We start from the raw sequence: 25,050 nt of genomic DNA on the forward strand, positions 1-25,050 counted from the left end.
ATACCATATGCACTCTCAAAAACATAAAGTGGTTGGGTAAAATAAATGATTATGGATTAAAACCCCAAAACGCATCACTTGTGTACTAATAAATGCCTGTGATACCCATTCACAAGGTAAAAATTGCTCAATAATACGTAGCCTGTGGATCTTACTTTGAAAGGTTTACTCCGAGTTGGGCAGACATTTACGCTGAGTGATGTACATGTACATGACACTATAATGCGCGTGCACGTTGTGCGGATGTTCAAGATGGAGAACGTCTGCGGGACTTTGACGGCGTGGGGATTGGCAAAACTCATCCCATTTTTGAAGGAAAGTTTGAACTTCGGGAATGTTCACTCACACAACATGTAGGCTTCTACATATCGTAGACTATTCCGGTGTGGCGAACGATCATCATGGTGTTTTTTGTTCATGCTTATTTCCCATGTTTTCATGTTCATTGCTCTTAAAGGGAATATACAACGTCTGCTTTTCCAGTTATTTTCAGAAATCGATGGATTTGAGTGTTAGTATTTTATGACAAATATTAGTACACTGGCTTGTATGAGGTTTTGGGGTCGTAGATGCTGGAAAGGCAAGAAAAGTAATCACGTTATTGTAGTCTGGTTCCCTGACCCCTCTTTATATGAAACAGGGCAATAAATAATAACAATAATAATAATGAATAATAATAATAACGGGTTCTTATATAACGCTTTTAACTAATATCAAAGCACTTTACATTATTATTACCCCTAATCATTGGGCCAATTAAACATTCCAAACAATCTCAGCTCCCTGGGGAGTATACAGCTCGATGCTGCCTGTTAGGCGCAAGGCAGCTAGAATCAATCACAATAACCATCTCTGCCCTCACAGGTACCCATTTACTCCTTGGTTGGGAGAAGTAATAAGTGTTTTAAGATGGAATTTTTGCGTCGGGGTGATATCAATCAAATTAGGTTTTGCCCTTCACCGACGTTTAAACACTGTATACTCAGTGTGTTATTTCCCGAATGAAAGTTGGAAAAAAATCACTCGGCTGGGACTCGAGCCCACGACCTCCTGCCAAGGGTGGATCGGGGGGGGGGGGCAAAGGGGGGCCATGGCGCCCCCCCCCCCAAAAAAAAAAAAGCGGGCCCCGAACTCCACGCCGTAACTTTTTTTGATCTACTTTTTGGGGGACCAATTTTTTTGCCCCGGCCCCCCCCCCCAAAAAAAAATGTGTTCTGGATTCGCCCTTGAGTTTGCATGCGTATTTGTAAGCGCAATATCTGCCGCTGACCTTTTAGTGGCCTCTACTTTCGGTATTTGGCAAGCCTTTGTTGAGCATCGGGCTGTTTTCGTCGGTCTGTGAACAACTAACTTTTGTTAGGCCAAAAAAAAAAGTCTCTGGTTTCTGGTATGGAGCTTGCCCCAAAAGTGGTGTGGCGACGAGTTTTTTTATTTTTTTAAACCCAACTTTTTTTCACTTCAAGGCCATAAGTCTTGAGAAGTATATTGAGCTGATTAAAAAGCGTTTACAGGTTCGAAATACACGACCATCGCTCCGTCAGTCTGTCAGATGGCTGTATCGGCAATGACGGCAATGACGCAGTTTTTGTAACCCTGTGATTCCCGACTTGTGTACCCTTGCAATGAAAATATGTATGATCACAGTCATTGATTGTATTATCCACTTCTATATTCCATTATATAGAACAGTAGTTCAGTCTGGATCCGCCCTTGCCTCCTGAGTGAAAGTTGGGAAAAAAATCACTCGGATGGAAAAATCACTCCTATAGTAATAAAGTTAGCCTACATTCAAGACATTTGGCTTAGATTTTATGAATGTTGAACCAGTTATGATACAGCAGCTCAAAAATGTGTTTACAAAACTACAATCTCCTTAAAATACCAGTTATGGTCAAATGGTCAATGGTTTGAAGACTAGTTGTAACGGCCGCCACCCTCTGCATGGCACGGCATCAGCGTGCGTTGTCCGCCATGTGGACCGGCCACCGCGTGCGTACATCGGCGCGATACTACGGAAAATCACGCTAATTCGCCCGATCGCTACAAACATGCATTAGACATCGAAATACATTGATAAAAACGGACCCTATACAGAAAGAGGGAGCCATATTCATTAAAAATGTCAATAGATTCGATCGTTTCTAATGCTGTTTTTGTGACATATTTTGCGTTGCCGAATTATGTTCAATGGTTCGAGCATGCTCCGCGTTGGCTAGGCTTCTGCCCCTTTCATTGTTCTTGCTGTTTTAGGGGCCATTCAGAATTTTCAATGATTTAAAATTTCGACTTTTTTTCCAAATTATTTTGACCCACCCACCCATAATTTCGATTAATAAAAAACTGAACATGTACATGTACATGCAAGTCTAGTTCAGTGACGGCGTGAAGTTGTCGGTCTTCCTCTTTTGCACTGGTGACCTTCAGTTTTTTTGTGTTTTGCCAGCTGATATGCTGTTGGGATTGACAGGTTGCAGTTTTGGAAGCCACAAAGATGACCGTGGTTTTGTCGTTTTCTGGATGAGGTGGATGACATGTGACATACGAGGTTGTGCCTATCACGTGAGTCCAGTGGTTGAATAGTCCAGTTTGATAGCGATTGGATACACGTAGGCCTTCATGACGTACATGTACAGTACACAGTGGCGTAGCCCCGGGGGGGGGGGGGGGGACAGCCCCCCCATGAAACCTTGTCCCCCCCCCCAGTCGCCCCCCCCCCCACTGAGATTTTGAGTTTCTAAAAAAATTATCATTGATCTACATGACGCCCCCCCCCCATGAAATGTTCCAGCCCCCCCCCCCCCCCAGCGCCCCCCACTGAAAAATTCCTGGCTACGCCACTGGCCCCGGTTGACTATGCACACCATGGTCATCGTTGGAGGGAAAAATCACCTAAAAGTCATAGGTCAACCCCCCCCAAAAAAAAAAAGATTTCTAAAAAGGTAAAGAGGATTAATTCAGCTTTCATTTGATGTATGTTTTGATCACCTGTGAGGGTTCAGAGTATGTTCCCCGATTTGTTTAAATTGGGATATTTATCTTTGGTGCCTATGGGAATTTATGTATTGGTGTGCACTTACAAACTTTTCATCTGGAAGGCTCATGTCACGGAATGTCCCATTAAATTGTTTAGAAATTATGTTGAAAATAACATCTTCATGGATTCCCAGCACAACTCCTCACAATAAGCCCAGTGTTAACAATATTTCTCGTTGTGGGTCTGAAAATGAAAATTGTCGGTTTGTGTATATGATCAAGTGAAATTATTTATGCAGTATTTTGCCCATTTCCCTCAAAATTGCATATTGTAATATTGTACATTTTTATCAATTTGCTAGAATATGTGATACCTCACCAACAAGTATCTTTTAACGAAATTCAATCAGAATATTTATCAATTTTTAAAAAGAAAATTAGTTGTGTTACTTGTTGGTGTCCCTGCCACACTGTACGAAGGTGTAGCCGTGCGTTATGCAAGTGGATTGTTTACTTTCGTTTTGACGGGGACTTTACTGAATAGAGTCTGGTGACTGTACATAGAAATTTCTTTGAATAAAAGTCGAATCGTTCATTCATGTGCACTTGTTATGCAAAGCAGGGGCAGTGGTTCAAGGATATCTATGTCGACATGAAGAAAGTGTGCAAGAACGCGACTTGAATGCTTTTATGTGTTCACAATACAACGACGCTGTTTAGTTATTTCACTGTGTGACACAGTGAGAAATTTTGGAATCATAATGGCGTCAGCGATACTTGCTGGGGAGCTCTTGCGTACACTTTCTGTACTTTGGGACTGTTGTTTCCAGGACAATTGTGTGTACGGTAACCCGACGTACCCAGATTTTTAAAGACGAAATTGCCGACCTCAAACTTGTTAGTGCCATATTTGGCAACTATATGTGCGTTATTAGTTTAATTAACCAAATGAACAGGTTAATTAAACATAGTACCATTGAAGGTACCTAAAAGTAAGCATAACAGCATAGAAGACCGACAGACGAACATAAAATGTTACAAAATAAACATATTTGTCTGGATAATTGTTTAGGGCGTTACCGGCAAGTTAACACAAACTTGGTGTCAAATAGATCATGGGAGTTACATTTCTTTGACATTTCATACAAGTTTACATAAACTTTAACTGTATGACCTGCAGTGGCGTAGCCACGGGGGGGGGGGGGGTGCGTGGGGGGCGACAGCCCCCCCCCATGAAACCTTGTCGCCCCCCCCCATTCGCCTCCCCCACTGAGATTTTGAGTTTCTAAAAAAAATATAATTGATCTACATGACGCCCCCTCGCCCCCCCCATGAAATGTTCCAGCCCCCCAGCGCCCCCCCCCCTCCCCCACTGACAGTACATATAGGGGACGAAGTTGGAAAAGAAACACGCATCGCGATATCGGAATGCTTGCGCGTAGTTCAGGCAAGTCAAAAGATATATCTTTCTTTGTTTTTTTTTTATCTTTTTTCCATGGAAAGTGAATTTCGATTTTCAGTTATTTAGCTTGACCCACCCACCCACAATTTGGAAAAAAGATCGAAATTTTAAAACATTGAAAATTCTGAATGGCCCCTTATAGCGGTGAAAACCAGTGTATGAATATTGCATAGTGGGGTCTACCCGATGTTCCCCAATACCTATGTTCCCCAATCCCGATGTTCCCCGAAATCCTTAAGATTAGGGTGTTAGGTTTAGGGTGAGGATTTCAGGGAACATCGGTATTGGGGAACATGGGTATTTGGGAACATATGTGTGTGCACCCTATTCATGGATGCCGTATGTTCTTTCACTAGACTCGCTGCGCCATGCGAAGAAAAACCTGCTTATCGTCTTGGAAAACGGAGTCATTTGTAGATTCGATGAGAATTTGTTTCAAAACACACTTTCTTGGAAAATAAATACACTTTTAGAAAACATTTACTATTGTGGTCTTGGTTTGTGCCAAGTTTGGAGTCGATCTGATAAAAAAAAGTGTCAAATTTGTTCGGCAAGTTGCCGAAACAGCAACAAAATCTTAACGAAAACAAAGGCTGTTTCATCAGCAAGTTGCCGAAACAGCCAATAAGAATTAAAAAAAAAACTAACAAACTATAATATTTTATATTGCATGTTTAGTAAAAGTTTATAATCACCACAGTACATTGAATTGAACAAATCAGCCTGGCAAATTAAAATAAAAATCCATACACTAGGATAAAAGAAGCGAATGGTGTTCATAGAATAAGAGGTGCGAGTGAATAGAACATATAGACTGGTCGGGATCTTGTGGAGTGCCTGTGTATGCCTCGAACTGAAGTAAAGAATGAAAAGATGACTCGAGGAAGAAGATTTAGGGATCAGTCATTGGCCCCCAAGCATTTTCCATGTATATCAGCCCGGTCTGTGATATCCTGAGGCAGCATAACATTACATGCCACATGTACGCTGATGACATTAAGTTTTATCTGGAGTTCGATCCCATCGTTCCCAATCCAGAGGAAAACACTCCACTAGAGAGAGTGACCCGAATTCCACTGCCTTTTCACTATTGACTTTTCACTATTGACTTTTCAACACCTTTCCCAGCTTTTTATCTTTTAAGTCCCTTCGACAAACAACTGCCTGTTATCCTTCACCAAACCCGTAGCTATACCTAGCCTTGACCACTGGATCCTGCGAGGGGGATCGAAAGAAGATCTTATCCCGCAGGGGGGGGGGGGGGGGGGATCGACGACAAGTGTAAAGGCGAGGTGGATCGAAGTCAGATCCGGATTTGATCTCCCGTTCTCAACCCCCCTTTCGGGAAGGATCAGATGCGGGTCTGATCCATCAATGCTGGATCATACCCCGCAATTTGACAACAACATCCGGTATGCGTGCCGCAGTTGAGTTTGGAGGTCCGAAAGTCCGCGAAAAACTTCTGTTCATTTGAGGGACGGCGTACGCTGCTATATATAGTGTGCCCGCCATTCTTTTTGGTTTGGTTCACGGCACTCACCCCAAAACTATCTGAAAAGTTCCTCTTGGTCGGTGTTCGAAGCCATGTCGTCCGATACGGGCAGTGATCTAGCAAGTATTTCGCATACAGGCAAGCGTGGAGCGATAATGCCATGATAAGTGCATGTATTAAATATTCGTGGACATTTTCGGCACGGCATCGGCAAGAAATAAGAGCAACAATAATTGGCAATCATCCATTTCGATGTGCCGTATAGTAACGGTGACGAAGTTGTAACGAAATCGTAAGCGAAGCAAGTAAAGGGCTCAGCGATTGTACAGCGCGCGAAAAATGACCCCAAATACGGTAATAGCGCATAATCAGTTGTAAAAGGTGGATCGAAGCAGGATCGGATCCAGTGTAAACGAGGAAGTGCAGGGGCGGCGGAACGTTTTTCAAACTGGGGGAAACACAAAAAAAAATGGGCAGTTGCTCAGAAAAAGGGGCACCTTCCGTCGGTGTGACAGTGGAGGAAAGGCATATTTTCCCGTTCATTTCGCTAAGAAACCATATGACGAGGTGCAAACTTAATTATGAATACGTTGTCCATATTGCTCGTTGTGTTTCTTTTACCTAGTGATGTAGAGAGACCTTTTTGATGGCCAGTTCAGTGACCATTTTTTTTCGCGTGAAAAGCTTTATTGTTTCTTTTAAGAAGCCACTTTTCCATCTTGAGAGGGGGCACGATTTTAATGTTGCGAGCGGGGCACAGTGCACTCGAGGGGTAGTTTTCCATCTAGAGAAGTTAGGCCAAAAAAGGTCTCCGGTTTCTGGTATGCGCGCGCGTCGCCGTAGCCATGCGCGTTGGCAAAATGAAAAAGTTTTTTCTTCAATGAAAGATGATGTCTCAAAACCGCCAAACTTACTGGTTTGACTGGAATCCTGCTACTGCACATTTTTAACGTATTTTTAGATTGGGTTATGGTCGAGAATAGGCTTTATGTGGCCTCTCTGGACTCCCATATATTTGCACTAAGTTTAGTCGGGCACCATTTGCAGTCATCAGCTGACATTTGAAGCAAAAAACATCAGGTAAAAAAAAAAAGCCGCGTCGCCGCACCACTTTTTGGGCAAGCTCCATACCAGAAACCGGAGACTTTTTTTGGCCTTATCGCGATCGGAGCACTATTGTTTTGGATGGCCAAAGTTTCATCTCGAGAGGGGAAAGGTGCAGAATCTCGTTAATGCGACAGGGGTACTTGTGTTTTTGAGGGGCAGTTCTGCATTACAAGAGAGGAGACAATTTTATTTGTAGCGCTTTCATATATATGCTTTCATAAGTGTGCAATGAAGGGGCAGTTCTGTTTTCATCGTGATAGGTGTTCAAAGTGAAAACAATATTTGTATTGCAAAATGACGAAATAGTTTTGCGACGTAACGCCATACATTTCCGAAATAACGCAATAGTTTTGCGAAATAACGCAATAGCTTTGCGAGTTAAATCATTATGACTTAAACATGACTTAAACATTATAGTTGGGGCTGTGGTGCCAATGTGATCACTTGCTGACTAACAGTATAGCAAAATACGTGCATCCATCCGCGTATTCAACAGTACATGTGCATGCATGAGTCACATATGCACAGTATATTTGTACCCCTGCGATTATAGTTCTCAGCTTTGCGATGATCATTTTTCATGATTAAAAGTTTGCAAAGTGGTAATACAGGAAAGAAATCCTGAACTAAGGCAGTTTTGCGATAAACACGAAGAGTTCTTTCAAATATTTTTCTGTAAATCTAACTCCTGTGTAAAAGAATTCAGACTAGGGCTTTGTGTTTGTATTAACTCGCTGGCAAAACCAACCAACAAAAGCAGCTCAAGCTAAAAAGGGTCAGCTTCATTGGTGGCCTTCGCGCGCATTGTGTAGTGGAATTTTGTTTTTGAAAATGCCGTGTACATGTACTCCTTTCACTGAAACGGCAGTTTTTTGGGGTCCAAGGCCGCCATACTTCATTGACATGTTAAACAGGTTAACATCATTGTTTGCCTTCGCACGCAATGCGCTGCGTACGGAAGCGTAGAAGGGCCGCGGTTAAAATACTATCTCGCCGCGGCGAGTTACTATTTCGCCGCGGCGAATTACTATTTTGTATTGGTGAACGTCGGGCACGACAATCGCGATCCCTCCGGGTCCTATGGAGCGCCATAGCCAGGGTTTTTATCCTAGGGGACGTGGGGGGGGGGGGGGGGGGGCTTGACGATACAATGGAGGGGGCCCCAAAATTTCATCCGTGCTGAAAGCACGTGAGACAGGTTTCTTCATCGGATACCCGCCATATAGTCTAGCGTCCCACATACTTCTCGGCCGGGCCAGTCTAGACGCACTACACTATTCCGTGTTCCATCTGCACTCGCGGGAAACTAATAATAACTACCGCTATTCAATGTTCAATAAACGTTACAATAAACAGCCACTCGCGAAAAAAAATGCGCGCAAAAAATGACCTATATAGCCTACTTCTAGCTAATCTCGGTAACTCATTGAGGGTTTTTTTTTCTACGGATGCCAAATTTTTCTGTGTGTTGGGGGGGACTGGGGTGCCAACTTTTTTATGGGGGGGGGGCGTGATAGGCTTTTGCGATCGGTGTTGAAATATCGCAATCGATGATGGATTTTCGCGATCGGTGATGAACTTTGCAATCGGTGATGGACTTTCACGGTGCAGAAACGTCAATACTGGTCACCGGTTTAGCTGACCTAAATTGCGCGCCTGGGGAAAATCCGCGTTCTAAAGGTTCCCCAATCTTTTTTTCTAGGAATCCCAACAAGTTGTTATTTCACGAGTAGTTGAACACTAATGATGTGACGATTTTAAGCTAAATACGTTGCAGACGCTTGTGTTACACCTCCTATCACCGAGGTCAAGCTCGGATTTTGCCGAGCAAGAAAACATGGTCAACCGGCACGCTATACCCTGGCCGGTTTTGCCGCAACGTTGACGTATGACGTGCGCGTTATTAGCATTAGCGTGACTCTGCGTGACTTCGCGTGGGCCTGGGTATAGACCAATCAAAACCAACCAAAACGAATTATATGTTATTGGTGGAAAACTCGTGAAGGAGGGAGTCGTAAACTTGGTAATTGCATCCATATGGCAAGAACTTTATCAATATTCGTGCCGCTTGACAATATGGAAAAATGACGAACTCAAAGCCTATTTTTTTTTTAATTGTAATGAAAAATATGGAACATATCGAAACGATTTTTAGCACATAATAGGATGATGATAGGGAAACAAACTCCGAAAGTATTTTTGAGATACGGTCTTCAAAAGGGAGAAATTCATGTACAAAGATTTTTGCCTGCAAACATCAAAATGTCTTTGTAACGGTAATTTGAGCTTGTTTCATTCAAAAATCGGTCGTAGCAATCGCAAGACGGTAATTACAGTATTTACTTTCCCGCACTCTGAGAGACGCAATTATAATGTTGAATAGTTGGCTGGTTCATCCTCATTCCGTACGCTACTCCTGTACTCCATGAACCTGACAAGTCGTTAATGTACCTTTTGCCGCGTATTGAACTTCGTTTTCTTTCTTAATTCATTCTTAACAAAAGAGAAAGGACAACTTAATTATTTCATAAATTATTTTATTTACCGGACGTGCTAAAGCAATTAGAACCCAGCCGTGTATTTGTGATTAGGGTGTTAGTTTTGCTAGAAGTTTATCACAGATCGCGAAACTCCATCCACACTCGCGAAAATCTATCACCGATTGTGACAGTCCATCACCGATTGCAAAACTCCACTACCTATCGAGAAAGTGCATCACCGATTCGATGATCACATTAATTGCCTCTTTGGCGTTCCATGGGATCCAAATAGTATCGCTACTCGTCGTGCCCGACGCTCGCCTATGCAAGATAGTAATTCGCCGCGGCCCGCGGCAAGATAGTAATTCGCCGCGGCGAAATAGTAACTCGCCGCGGCAAGATAGTAATTCGCCGCTGCGAAATAGTAACTCGCCGCGGCAAGATAGTAATTCGCCGCTGCGAAATAGTAACTCGCCGCGGCGAGATAGTAATTCGCCGCGGCGAAATAGGAACTAAATTTTTCCTAATTTCTTTTGGCCCTTCTACGCTTCCGTAGTTGCGCTATTATGTTATTGAAAATGTCATGTACATAGTGGTATGCATAGGCCTACGTGGGTAATCCACTCACTGAAACGGTAGGTTTTTGTGGAAAAGTACACTGACAGTGAAGTAAGGATTCAAAGCCGCCATACTTCAATGACATGTAAGACATGTCAATGAAGTATGGCGAACAAACATGTTCGCGCAGCACATTACGGTCAACCGCAATGTGCTGTGCAAATTATACGTGCAAACTCATACAGTTGTTGTGAAGCATTATTGTGTTTCCTTTGAATGTAGTCTCCGGCTGCAGGGCCGATTGGAATTTAAGTAATGTATTTGTCATGATCAGTCGAGTTGAGTTCTGTGCAGCGCCGGTCCCAAAAGGGACAGTTAAGTGAAAAGTGTACTTCTCTCCTTTTTTTCGTCCATTCTAAATATGGTATTGGATTTTCCTCCTTGAGGCTTTGATCTGACTTGCCGTGTGGCTTTTGAAACCGTATTCTCACATCAATAATGACTGGCCTTAGAATACGAAACTCTGTTAATATTTGAAGTGTTTATTTGCCAAATTCGATATACGCCATTGTTTTCCCTTTTAGAACCATCATCCTCTCCTGACTGCCCAAAAGCAACTTCGACGGCTGTTACATACCTAAACACGACTTAAGAATACAATAAGGCGAAATAACGTAGTTTACAAAACAGCCGTTGTACTGTTTTTACTAAGTTCTTTAAAGTTTCATAACCGTGCAACATGCTCACTTTTTTTCAAATGGACATATCACATTTTGGAAAGAAACTCTTTAATTATACAGGGTGAGTAAAAAGAAAGTGAAACCCAAATGTCCGGACTTCTGTGTTAGTAACGTTCTGCACGATAGCACGTTCCACATCTAGGATACAAAAGGATTCGTAAACGTTCTTTTAGTGCAAGTATCATTCAAATCACGTATGTACTTTTGAAGTTACAGAATTTTAAACACAACGACCGTTTTATAGTTCTGTCCAGGAATCACAAAAGAGGTGTGTGTTAATCAGCAAAACGAAACAATTCACATACATCCCTATGTGATTTGTTTTCGTTTTGCTGAAAAAAACACTGAACTTTTTTTGCGATCCGTGGACAGAACCTTCAAACAGTGGTTGTGTTTAAAAAACTCCCTAAGGTAAAAAGTACATAAGTGATTTGAATGATTCTTGTACTAAAATAAAGCTTATGAATTGGGCTTTCATATCCGAGATTTTGAAAGTGCTACATGCAGAACTTCACTAAAACAATGGTCCCGACTTTTGGGTTTCGGTTTCTTTTCTACTCACCCTGTATAGGGCGTGAAATGTTCTGAAATTTACCTTCTGGTTTGTTGTTGTTGGTATCTGCCATTGCTCCACCGAGAAGAGCGAGTAACACCATCAAGTAAACCATCTTTACCATTGATTCAGCACTGACACCCCCAAAACACGACGTTCAATTCTCGCGAAGAGTTCTTATGTTCGCTTCTGCTTGTGAGACTGGAAATCTGGGTGAATAACAAGTACTCGAGTGGTTGAAGCCAGTTAGATTACAGATCAGACAACGTTCGGTGTGTACGTGGCGAATATTATTTGCAACAACGCTGACAACAGAACAAAATTGACCTATATGCTACAGTGATCACTAATACCTGCCATCACCTGACGAGTATTGGCGCTCAAATACACTGATCCATATATAAGCCACGCCCCTTGACAAGTTGAACAATCACAGAAGGCTACGTGCAGGTCATATGGGACGCATGAATTGAAATCTTTACTATTGGTTGACTTTACCTTGGCTTGACCAATAGTGTACTGTGAGTGCACAAATTGTATTATTCAGGTCGAAACTTTGGGAATGACCTAGCCTTGACCAAGCCTTTCAGCTTGCTCCCATACGAGCTTGTTACCGCGGCGCGCCGCGACACCCTAGTATGCCGTTAGCCTCAGTCAACGACCCTTGCGTGTGCCTTGTGTGCATGTACCTAACTCCCACACACACTTCCGCTAACAGCCGTACAGTAAGTCGAGGCGGAGGATGGCCTTGACGCAACCGTGTATGTTCAATATGATAATTAGTACGCGCCCTGGTAAATAGTCTTCTCTCATTGGATAATGGCTGACAAAAAAATGAATATTCATTAAATTGCATAAATAATATTTATAAAGTGATACATAGTTTGGGTCTAAAATGAAATGAAAAGGATGAAAAATTAGACCATGGAAGAAGGATTCCTTTCTCCATGCATGATAAGACCCTCAAAAAACGTCGGTTTCAAGTCGGGTCGTTTCGGTTTCGGGTCGGGCTCGCACATCATTAGTGTAGAGAGGAGGTTTAGACATCGTATAGCGGCACTGCACTGCGCGTCTTTGCGCGGCGCTACACGATCAAGCGTGCGTGTGCAATCAGTGGCGTATCCAGAGGGGAATTAGCCCCCCCCCCCTTATTTTTTTAACAGTTATTTCAATAAATGGTTCGAGTGTGGACATTTATTGGAAGACTTACGGCATGTTTCCATTTTTCTACATATTGTTCTCATCATAACATAGCTGAAACACACATTTGAACCTTTGAGGCCATAAACAAATTAGATTTTTAACCAATGTTACCCTCCTTTACAGGTCAACGTTCGCTTCACAAACAAAAATGCATGTAGTAAACACGTAGTACATCCGAGTAATTCGTGCCCAGTAGAATTTTTTTTTTTTACTTTATATCCCAGGAAAACTTCAAAAACTTCAGCTGGAAATCTAGCGCAAAATTAAGAGAAAAATACTCTTTCGCAGACGCTTGGACCAAGGAGTTCGTCTGGATCCAAAATGATTTCGCTTGCACCCCGCCCTGCAAACAGGGCACTGGGACATGCTGATGAGCTTCACAGAGTTTTGTGAAGGAAGTGGGGTGGCATTCTGGGTAATTTATCATGACCTATGTATAAAGACATCTGGCTGCAGCTGTTTAAGTCCGCAGTTAGCCAATGCGCGCAAATGCTATCCGAAAACTTTCTCATAGAAATGTATACATTCCATACCGAATGTGAGTTCTTTTTCAATTGCGGACCATGTGGACCATTTTTGAGCGTCACTCGTGATGACTTGTGGTGACTTTATTGCAACGCCGGGTTTTGTTCTGTCTTAGGTCTTTGTTGATCCTATTTGTCGTGAAAACTTACACAAATTTAACAAAAATATATTCCGTCCTAAAGTGATGAATCAAGTGCGACAGAGTAAAATACGAATGAGCCGGCCATATTGGGCATCCAATAATTTGGTGTTCATATTAAAAGTTACATGAATACAAAAGTTTAAGTAAATTAAAACTAGAAATTGACTGGAGCGTGATTTGAGCCTGTGACTGCCAGTCCATTTCTTCGTTCCATTTTTTATTTTTGTTTTTGTTAGCTTGAGGGCTTATAAATTGCTATAGCAATTGTCATATTTCTACACTCTGTAACCAGCAAATGGCGTCAAATAATCATCATCCTAATTCGGCATAGACTTTCGTCCGTGGCCGCCCCGTCCTCAGATTGTAACGGGGCGTATCCCTTGGGTCGCCGCCATCACCTATTCTCTCTTTCAATAGCCGCTATTTTCAGCTCTTCCACACTTCTGCTACTCCACTACATTTCAAAATAATGTCGCTTAAAAGTAATGCTGGAGCACTTGTGCTATCCAGACTCGATTAGTGCAACTCTCTCCTCAATGGTAATAAACAATATGATTTTGATCGACTCCAACGGCTTTAAAACAATGTTGCTCATTGCACATGCACTCTAAAAATTAATTCGTTTGTTTAGTCATTTCTGAATGACTAATTATCTTTCATGACGCACTTATTCACCGTCAGCCATGATTATAAAAATAAGTTGTCATTTTGAATAACGCACATTAATTACGCGTACTTTGAGAACAACATTGACTAACCCAAATTTTCCATCGCTGGTGGTTTTGACAAATGACACGTAATCATTGTATATGAAGAAAAATCGTTTACTCGTCGAAATTAGTCATTTAGTCCTTTTGACTAACGAAGTTTGTTATTTTCCCGCCGTTGATGTGTAAAACAAAGTGGGACCCAGTCAATGATGTTTAGCCAGGCGTACGTATGGTATGGATCGGTAACACTCAGTTTGCTGGCAGCCGGTAAACGGACCGTCGTTTCTTCCTCCATTTCAACCATGACGAAGGCCTATGATCTCGTATGCAATTGGTAATGGACGTGAGTAATGAGATGAGAGTACGGTAGTGAGGGAAGTAGGTTACATCGGTAATAAGGCTTTGCCATATAGATGCCGAGTAAGACTCGCAAAATTATTATGCATATACTTAGACTAGGCACATCTGCATAATGCAGGCCTTATAATACAACCGTATTAGCCTTCCTTGCACACAACATGTCGTTGTGCATATTATTTGGAATACACTAGTGAATTTGTTGTGCCAAACAATAAAGGGCCAATCCGAAACTAAATATACTTAAGATAGGAGGGGAACTATGACATGATTAAGAACATTCCACGATTGTTGTTTGATTTTAGAAATATGGACTTTCTTGAAAAATTTAGGCGAGAGAAATAAATAATATGCAAGAAATCAAGAAAGATTATCCGTGTGTGTGTGTGATCATGATCATGTAGTGGTAGATGCAAGGAGCCGAACACGGGCCATGTGATCCAATTCAATTGCACAACCAGTGAGACACAAGTCAGATGCAGATGTGACTCCATCATCCGGGTATGTACACAGTATGGTGTACAATTAAGGACACTAGAACGGACAAAGTGCTTCACTTCAGTGGATACAATGTTGACTAAAGTGTGATTAGTTAGAAATTCAGTTACAAATCGCGAAAGTCGCTTGACTACAGATTAGTCACATGATGCAGGTTTCTATTATTGTCATATGACTATTTTGTCTATCAGAGTTTCGACTTATCCAGTTAGTCATCAATACTCTGTGACTAATTTAGGTAAGTCGTACGAGACATATCCGTGGCATTGTTTTAGTCAAAATGACAAATACATTTTTAGAGTGTAATAACAACCATAATACACACATGATTCTCCACTCCTTCAACAATTACATCGCAGTCGTGTGGTTTCAAAGGCCGATTTCTAAAGGTTACGTAATACTTTATTTTGAATGAAACAACATGCTCACAGACATGTTCACACAGTCAGCCAAAATATTTGAAAATTAATGTCTCCCATTTGGAAGACAGAGTCTTCATTCCACTTCCAGGGTTAGTTTCACTAATCATGATCCAACTATGTCCTAAAATGGTTTTGCCATGTTCAGTACTTTTCGTTGAAATTGGAAAGAAAATAGGCCTGGCTCCGTGCATTTGTAAAAGTTGTAACACTAGCGTTTGCAAAATCTGTCAATCTTTTCAAGCGTCACGATGTTAATCAGATTCCTATCCATTATGGACGTTCGAATTCATTTTGTTTTTATTTACCAATGTATTTAAGAGAAGTAAATTCAAAAACAACAAAGCGTACACCCCAAGCCGATGTCAATTGGGGACAAAATAATCACACAGGGGTGGGGGGGAGGGCTTGAGCTACGTGCACAGCTAAACAAAATTAACTAATCAATGAAAGCACAATGTTTTTCTTGGTCGGTGGGTTTTCTTTTATTGGGACAAACGCTAGCAGCTGTGGCTCGATTTAGGTCACAACAGGGGATATGGACTGTCAGAGGAATTATCGATAAAAACACATACTTGTTCTTCGACAATAGGGAGACACTGGTCATTAGCCAATTAACTAATTCCGCAGCCCCCCTTTGGAGGCAATTTTTTCCGTCGCAATCAAATTATATTTGTTGCTCGTGGTCTAATTAGTAAAAATACCGAAATTCGTGGAAAAGGGACAAGGGAATATTGGGTTAGGGCACATTTAAGTTTGAAAAATGTTGGGCACAAGTCTATGGGAATGTCTCCCAAATGACCCATTTGCGGTAAATTATCATTACACTTCGTATATATTTTGTTTACTCCATGTGATACTTGATTTGAGGAAACAAAGGATGAATGAACTGCCAATTTCAGTACAAACATCAAGACAAATCCAACAGGCCATTTGCTACGCTGAAAACTGATTGCTATGCACATAAATCTCCAGCGAAGGTTGGAGTCGTGTAGTCATTAGCTGACGCACAACATAACAGGATCCGCAAAGACACATGATAACCAATTAACTAAACTAAAGGTACAGCCGGATAAGCAGAACAAAACAAAAACTAAATCTAGACGAGAGACATTCATCATCTGTTATTTTCATTAGTAGACCTTGTCTCAGCCGGGTCGATTACAGGTCAGAGTAAAGCAAAATTGGGATTTTACTCTGAACACACAATCGACACTCGTATTTAACCTTTACCAAACGAAAAAACAAATATAATTGTATTTACTGCGATTATACTTGGATTCGAATGATATTTAATCTTGAATGAAAGAAGTAGTATAAGTAAAATATATAATGTTCATTTTCATTTTATCATCACGCGTACAGGTAAAGGTCTATCCAAAAAGACACAACCAAAGTACTGTAACGGAAAGTGTGTGGACAGTTTATTTCCTTTGCATTTCTATTGCAGTAGTGTGCATGAGCGCAAATTTGTATCCTTGTGGAGACATTTCCACAATAGGGAAAAAAAGATTGTATAGGTCTCCACAGGGCAATTTCTATGGATGAATAGGTTTCCACAAGGTTTTCACGAAATAGATATATGGATTTTACTCAAAAACTAGGAATTTTGATCCGTCGCAATTGGAAGAGTTTTAGAAAAGGGATATTGAGTCCGAATTTCAGCCAAGGAAATTAATTCTGGTTAAAATAAGAGCATTTTGAAACTTCTCTTTCAAACTCGAAAACTTTACTACACGAGAACAAAGAAATGTCTCCACAACGAGAACAAAGAAATGTCTCCACAAGCATACAAATTGGAGAATGTGTGCTCTAGTGTATGCGTGCGTGACGAGTGGGCAGAGCTCATCAGCCCTCAGTGACCGCCGCGTTCATGACATTGCTTAACAAAACCCCGTATGGTTAAGTACATGCATGCGTGTGTGCACGGTGTGCGAGTACGTGCATACCGAGTACACACGTGGCGCGGTGATCGCGGGCAGAGAGGAAGTAGGTTTACTTTTGCTTTGCGTTTGGGCAATGCTTATGCGCGATTTGTACAAATTCGTATTAGCTGTGCTGGGGATAAGGCCCCCCCCCCCAAAAAAAGTCTCCGGTTTCTGGTATGCGCGCGCGTCGCCGTAGCCATGCGCGTCGGCAAAATGAAAGGTTTTTTTTTTTTTGCCCACCCCACCCCATTGACGTCCTGCAGAGGCCCATTTTGTGAAATGTGTTTTCAATTTATATCAAATATGACTTTACACCTCTCTTTCCTTTGTTTCTTTTTATTTCTACTATAGGTATTCCCAGCTATTTTAACACTTTTATCACACAAATTCCCTATATTGATACTTTAATTTCGTCCCCGAACATCGCCAAGCTCACTTCTCAATTTGAATTTCAGAAAGCCACCACTAGATTTCATTTAAGGTTCAGTATAATTCAAATTGTTAGCATTCCGATTCGTCCAAAATCTTTGAAGTTCGTCTCATGAAGCCATTGGCGTTGAATTGACAAAGCAAATTCGTTTTTTGTCAATCGTTTTCATGTTGTTGTCATTACATTTCGTCCCTGGTGACTTAAATCCTATACGATGCGCCCAATGTTTAGACTTATTTGAAGAATTATGCGAATTAAAACAATGATAAGTCAACATATATTTCCTTATATGTATAAATAAAAGTAGTTAGCTGTAAGGCATGAATTTTTATTTCTGTGTTTCATAATTAACATTCGAGTAAAAATGGACATTTCACAATTTGCACTGAAATGACATGGGCACTAAGCATTAAGTTCAAAGACCTTCTTAATGCTGTTCTTTGATAGACAAACCTTATTTCTGTTGTTGTATTCATATACATATATCAAAGAGCAACATTACGAAGGAGTTTGATCTTAATGCTTAATTTCCATATGCTAAGCAAAGAGCATATTGTGAAAGTTCAATTTCTGATTTTAATGTTTATTGTCAAAGAAAACTCAAAATTTACAGCTATACTTTCATTGATAAGGAAATATTTGTTAAAAATTGAAATTTAATTAATGCACAAACAAGTCCAAAGATTGGGCACATTTTTAATCGTAACGTTTTAAGTCACCAGAGACGAAATGTAACGACAAGAACATTAAAACGAATGACAAAAAACGAATTTGCTTTTTCAATTTAACGCCGATTGCTTCACGAGACGAATTTCAAAGATTTGGACGAATCGGAATGCTAACAATTTGAATTATACTGAACCTTAAATGAAATCTGAATTGGCCAGGGGAGTTCCCGCCACAGTACACACAATAGAAACTACGAAATACAGGAATTTAGACTGAGATTATGCTTAAATTTCATTCGCATTTCATTTTAAATGAAAGAAACATATAACAGTGATGTACGCTCCACATACATTTACTTCGACGTAATAACCGTTTTTGTGACCTTGTTCTTATCTTGCAATGATGCAACGCATGAAGCGTTTGTTTAACTTAAGGTTAAATACACAGGAAACGGGTGCATATTATTCAGCAGAAGTGATTCCTTGTCAACATTGGGTAGTGGGTAGGGGGAACAACAGCTTCAAATTTCAAAAAGCGGAAGGGGGAACGGACACCACCACACAATAGAGGGCGCTGTTAAGTGATGTAGGTATAGACATAATATTCGCATTAACGCCCTCTATGAGTAATTTCCGTGAAAAGGCTGTTGCACATGCAGTATCCTACAGCTGTATGGGGAAACATACTGTGCAGATTTAGTTAGCCTGGGGTAAAATGTGTATACACGGTAATAAGTTATTTGTTTGTGGGCGGGACGGACAAGCCATTAGCCTCCTCCATAATTAATTTTACATAATTCATGTACGTAATTTATGTACATAAAATAATGCAAGACCCGCAACCAAAATTTGGTTTCGTAAGTTCCCATAAAAAAATTGCTGCTCTCGAGCATAAAAATAACTGGCGATGGCACTAACGGGCTTTCGTAATATCCAGACTCGATTATTGCAACTCTCTCCTCAATGGTAATAAACATGATGTTGATCGACCCCATCGGCATCAAAACAATCTCGCTCGCTTCACATAATCACAACCCAGATGCGCATATGCCTCTCCACTCATTCAACAATTGCATTTGTTATCAGTCAGACATCCATCAACTTCAAAACATCAGTTTCCACGCACAGAGCGTCACATAACACAATGCTGCAGTTCATAATGAGTAATCCCATGGGATCACTCACGAATCCTACGCGCGAGGATTAACGACTCAGCCAAACTCCTGTTCAAAGCCCTGTCACACTGTCACGTTCTGGCATGGAGTTCGTACCGCGACCAAGATAATTGACTAAAACGCGGTGGGAACGCAAATGACGACTTTGGGACCCATTGATACTAGTTGAGGGCTTCAAAGGGACTCCAAGGAATTCGCTAAAGGCCCTGTCACACTGTCTGCGATCTTATATGCGCTGCGTCCTTGAAAAAGAGCCCAATTCCACACTACATTGACTTAATAATTTCTTGATTTTCAAAATATGTCTGGGTCTACTGTGTGCTTTATGCAATATCATACTATGTCTGGGTCTATTGTGTACTTCGTGAAACATTTTACTCCTGGTGGCTGCGTCATCTTTCAAGGTCCATTTTTTATTTCATCAATTGATCTTACATTGTTTCAGCGTGTGCAATATTATTGTTTTCATTACGTTTAGTTTTTTTGGTTGGATCATTACTGTTGCCTCTTTTTTCATATTTAAACAAATATTGTTGTGTATTGTTCAATGTTTTTATATTGTAACAATCTTGCACTTTGACCTGAGGGCCACAAGTCAAATGAAAATAAACCAATATGAATACATATTTAACTGACCGTTAAAGACAATGTTGCTTGATAAACACCATGTTGATAAATGCAGCACGGCTCAGTTCCTAGGCGCAACAAAAGCGCAGGGCCCGATGGTCGTAGCATGTCGCGCGCGTTACTTACCATTCGAGTGACATGGCGGTTATAAGACGCAGCGTTGTGTTGTCGGATACACAACGTAAAAGCATATGTAAGTGAGATCTAGCTTTTTTTAGATGTGATCTGAGAGGTGTGTAAGTAGGGCGCCCTCACCAAAAGTACGTCGAAATGCGTGCTTCGTGCCGGATATTTTGATGGCATTCAACCAGGAAATCACGTGCGTATTCCAAATTCTGTCCCCATATTCATTGTTATCACGTTAGATCGGTAGCTCGCTAGCTGTGTTGAAGGTCGTTGCTAACAATCGGAAATCGACACACAGCTCAAGTTCTGGAAGTTCAAAGGTACATGTGATTCTGAACCATTATACTCCGCACAAGAGGGGGCCTAGTTCGTACGGATCACATGCGGAAATGGATATCTCTGTGCACATGGTCCACACGCTCCTACAGATATTTCTTTGGCTGCTATTGATTTTAAGCGGTAAGCAAAAATATATTACTGGCGATTTAGAAGCAATTGGATTTTATGGACTTGGGAATAAAGAGTATATTTTATTAAAACAGAGGTCAGAAAAGGGCTAACGCGAAAGAGCCTCAATTCGTTTAAATATATGTTAACAGAAATAAATGTTTAGTTTCGGTACAAAACCAATGGATAACTAATTAAACAAAAGTTGGTCAAAGCCTGAAACCTGAAACCCTGTAAAACCCCAACCCTATCACATTGGGCCTCCCAAACCTTAAATATTGCCAGAACACTTCACCCAATCCGGGGTCAACACTGTACCACGAGTAAAATGATGGGATGATCATTGTTGCCATAACAACCGATATCTGGAAACTTGGTAAAACACTTTTCAGTGATTTGTTTAATAACAAAACTTGGAAATTTGCAGTTTTGTCAGTCAAAACTCAGTTTTGGTTTTCCCAAACATATTTACTCAAGACTCAAAGCGTGACCACGTAATCAAATGAATACACCCGTACCCACGGAATGATATGAAGGCTCACGGACGACTTCGTAATTATCTACTTTCTAATTGCTATTCTCCAAGCAAATGATACTTGGTAGTTCTTACCCATATCATTATGTTGTTGTTTTTTTATTTTTGTTTTTTTTAAATTGCCTTGTGACGCCTGCAGGTTCTATGGCACTGACAGTTACCAGCGACCCATGGGTAACACCGGGCCGAAACGCAACAATTACATGCACGGATCTCCAGCCCTTTATGTTTCTTCAGTTTCACAAGAGCGATCCTTCTGTCGCCAATGTAAACTCTGCGGACACCATCCTGCAATATAAGTATGGAATGAACATCGACACGGCCAAATATTTCAATAACTTCGATCCTGGCCGTTTTATATTCCATGAATCTGGAGGGGATTACTTGTTAACCATTAAGTCAGTGACACTCGATGATGTTGGCAAGTATTGGTGTTTTACAATTGGAGATCCACCTTCGCCCGATTCGACAGGTAGATTCGTTGCATCAAGTGTCACACAAATCAGAGGTAAGTTATAACGTTGAACTTGGACTTTTTAATGTTCAGGTCAAACAATGCGGGGATACCTTACAGCCCTTACATTTTATTTTGTTGTTTCTTTGTTGTTGTTGTTGTTGTTGTTGTTGTTGTTGTTGTTGTTGTTGTTGTTGTTGTTGTTGTTGTTGTTGTTGTTGTTGTTGCTGTTGTTGCTGTTGTTGCTGTTGCTGCTGCTGACCAAGGGCGGATCCAGGGGGGGGGGGCCAAAGGGGGCCATGCCCCCCCCCCCCAAAACGAAACCAATTTTTTTTTTTATGTGACATCGCAATAAAGGCAGGCAATGAGTACACCACCATCTTTTCCTCACAAAAAACATTGGTTAAAGTGGTCAGAAATTGCCTCAGATCGCACCACAGAGCATCTAGAATCCAAACAAATTTCGGGGCCCTTAAGCGGGCCCCGAACCCCACGCCGTAATTTTTTTGACCCACTTTTTGGGGGACCAAACATTTTTTTTGCCCCCCCCGAAAATTGTGTTCTGGATCCGCCCTTGCTGCTGACTGACTCACTGACTGACTGTCACTTGCTAGTCGTGTAGTATTATCGTGTACGATTACCGCCTAACGCATATGAATGCGCTAAATCGAATGAATTGTGTACGTTTTGGGGCCAGTTACATTATAATTGCTGATCCTGTTTATTTCTTTGACCTTTCGCCGTTTGCGAGTGAGCCACGCCCCTTAGACATCCCTATCGAACTGTTGTACGTTGAGTTTTGTTTTGTCTCAGATTTTGTGCGTTCATTTGTATATCATGTAATTGGGCAATATTTCACAAGCTGTGTTGACGCGACTTTACTGCGATAGGTCAAGTATGTGACCGATTAAAAAATAATTCCAGTGAAATTTTCGTTGATTCATTGATGTAAATAAAGAGGAAATGCTTGAAATGTTGTTCGATGTTCACCAAACCGGTTTGTTTGATAAGTTACTTAACATTTGGAGAACCTCCGTCGACTCTTCAATACTTTGATTGACTCCTTTTGACGTGTAGAAAGGAAATAGAACCACAGGGGATTACTAAGTATAGGCGCACATACAATAGTAGCCGTCATTATCGACAACCTCAATGTGCAATATATTTTTATAAAAGAATCCAATATAAAAACTATAGAGTATCCACGAAGGTATTTAATAAAATGAAGATTATGTTTTAAGGTGCTTCCTTATGTTTTTGTGGTTATTTTTTGTCGGTTTGTGAAGTAGTATTGATACAATCTGAAATGTATGTAAAAGTAATTTGCATTGCAATCTGAACAGAATGTTGCTTTACATATTTTATTATAGTTTGACAATAATGTTTGGATCGTGGAGGGGAACAGCAAACTGTGAAAATAAGTAAAGTGTTTTGTTGGCTAAATGGTACTGTCATAGTGCTGTGAAACGGCTGTGTGCTTCGATAGATCGTATTTAGTTTCATTCGCCCCCAGCAAAAGACATTTCCGGGTTCACTACCGGTTAATGATTTCATCGATTTGCACAATTTGTGATGTGTCACATGCATGGAAATGGCGTCGGCAGTCCACATGTTATATATCGTTACAGGCAACGTGTTGTGCTATCTCGCAGGTAAGCATTGTGTCTCATCTCAGTAAAACAAATATCGCATCAAGTGATTGCTTTTGTGCAGTTTTGGGGAGTTCCTTGCCATTTTGATCCGTGCGCATGATGATTGCGAAAGGGATGTCGGCAGGAACACAGCAGGATCAAACCATTTTAAAACCCATGCATTTGGTACACCGTGCCTTACAAGGGAAGTAGCACTGTAGAAAGTTCACCGTTCTACATGTACAAAAGTTTGAAGCAGATTGCGAGACAATGAATGTTTATGCTCTCAGAAAATTCATTTCTTTTTCAAAATGTTAGACTTTCAACTGTAAAAAAGATTGCTGAACGAATTTGAAACCTGTTTTTCGATAATTAGAAATTGACTTTGCTTCACTTCTGCAATAAAAAGAGTTTGGAAAACGGAGGTAAAGTTCTCCCTGTAGTTGAGGGAACAATTAGGAAACTTCAAATTGATGCAGGGAAAATAATACTGCGAATCTAAGCAGAATCGATTAGCCATTATTTTTGGTTTCCATTGTTGTTATGTCGTTGGGAAAGTAAATCTTGTCTGAAATACCATTTTTTTTTAAGAAGAAATTGGTATCCAAATCACTTGTTAATACATTGGTACTTCCATTATGTTTTTACCCTACAGTTTCCAGTAGCCAAGATATCACGGTGACATTACCAGCAACCACATACACCAATCATGGAGCATTAGCAACTTTAACATGCAGTTTTTCAGTAACAGACGGTCAGTACGCCCTCTTTTATGTTTCTTGGAAGAAAGGAGATGAAAGTGACGATAACAATTCTGCCGATCTAATCGCGCACCTTGTGTCAGGACAGGCAATTTATCCAGGTGGAAACAAATATTCACTAACTGTAGACTCCGTGAATGGTCGGAATGTGCTAAATGTTACATCAGTAGACTATGCGACCGACGATGCCTGGTACTGGTGCTCAGTCATATTCAGAAAGGGTGTCTCGGATTCGCTCGTTGGCACAGACTCAACCAGGCTTTTTATTGTGGGTAAGTTAATGTTTCATTGTTGCTATAACCTATTTACTTTACTCTGTCGTCATGATGACGGTAACATATTTGACTTTTCAGATTGCACATTAGCAATGATGTTTGACCAAGAATTATATTTTCACAGCTGCCTATTAACATCTTAGATTGTACATGGATCCTTATCGTAAAGAGGTATTGATCTCGAATTACAACTAACTGACTCAATAAAATCTACTCACAATTAAAAACAATGTTTGTCGCACGCCCAAGCATTATTCCCATCAGGTTATTGTTGTGTTCGAGTGTGTACTGTTTGATTTGCCCCATCGACACATTGTAATTCGTTTAATATGTTCTTATATTGATTTCATATTGAATAAACTTTAAAAATGTAGAGTCAATAACTATGCATCTTATTGTGTTGTGATTGTAAGGTCATTTTTTTTTTACATAAACAGTAAAAAAAGACTTAATTTTAAAAGTTGCCTGAAGATTTTTACAAAGTAACGAGTGAGGAATGAGTGGGCATTAATGTTAACGATACAATAAAATGTACCTTATTAACACACGTTCGTCTTAATTTGCATACATACATGTTTTAACAGCGCGCTTATCGTCGGTTGTTTCCGCGCATAATGTAATTCCCAAACTGGTTTGATGTTCCGGTGTCGTGCGCGAACGCACATCCCAACTTGAAATCCTGCTTGCGGGCCTGAAGTATTAACAGTGGAATTAAAGTTGTCAATTAGCCCTTATTGAGATGAGGAATAAAAAGAAATACAGTTTTGAATTGAC

At 40.8% G+C, this 25,050-nt stretch overlaps 2 protein-coding genes across 2 annotated transcripts in view; one reads left to right on the top strand and one right to left on the bottom strand.

Annotated features, from left to right (window-relative positions):
* LOC119735319 (putative adhesion G protein-coupled receptor E4P) overlaps positions 1-11,697 on the bottom strand; it is a 50,571-nt gene extending 38,874 nt beyond the window's left edge. The window contains exon 1 of the mRNA XM_038209018.1: positions 11,408-11,697. Coding sequence (XP_038064946.1) covers positions 11,408-11,489 — 82 coding nt within the window. The 5' untranslated portion in view covers positions 11,490-11,697. The remainder of the gene's footprint in view (positions 1-11,407) is intronic.
* Positions 11,698-21,299: 9,602 nt separating this feature from the next.
* Positions 21,300-25,050, top strand: part of LOC119735320 — a 46,133-nt gene continuing 42,382 nt past the window's right edge. Inside the window, exons 1-2 of the mRNA XM_038209019.1 lie at positions 21,300-21,663; positions 23,896-24,273. Coding sequence (XP_038064947.1) covers positions 21,300-21,663; positions 23,896-24,273 — 742 coding nt within the window. The remainder of the gene's footprint in view (positions 21,664-23,895; positions 24,274-25,050) is intronic.

The sequence above is a fragment of the Patiria miniata genome, unplaced genomic scaffold (genome assembly GCF_015706575.1).
Source record: "Patiria miniata isolate m_02_andy unplaced genomic scaffold, ASM1570657v1 HiC_scaffold_29, whole genome shotgun sequence".
NCBI lineage: Eukaryota > Metazoa > Echinodermata > Asteroidea > Valvatida > Asterinidae > Patiria > Patiria miniata.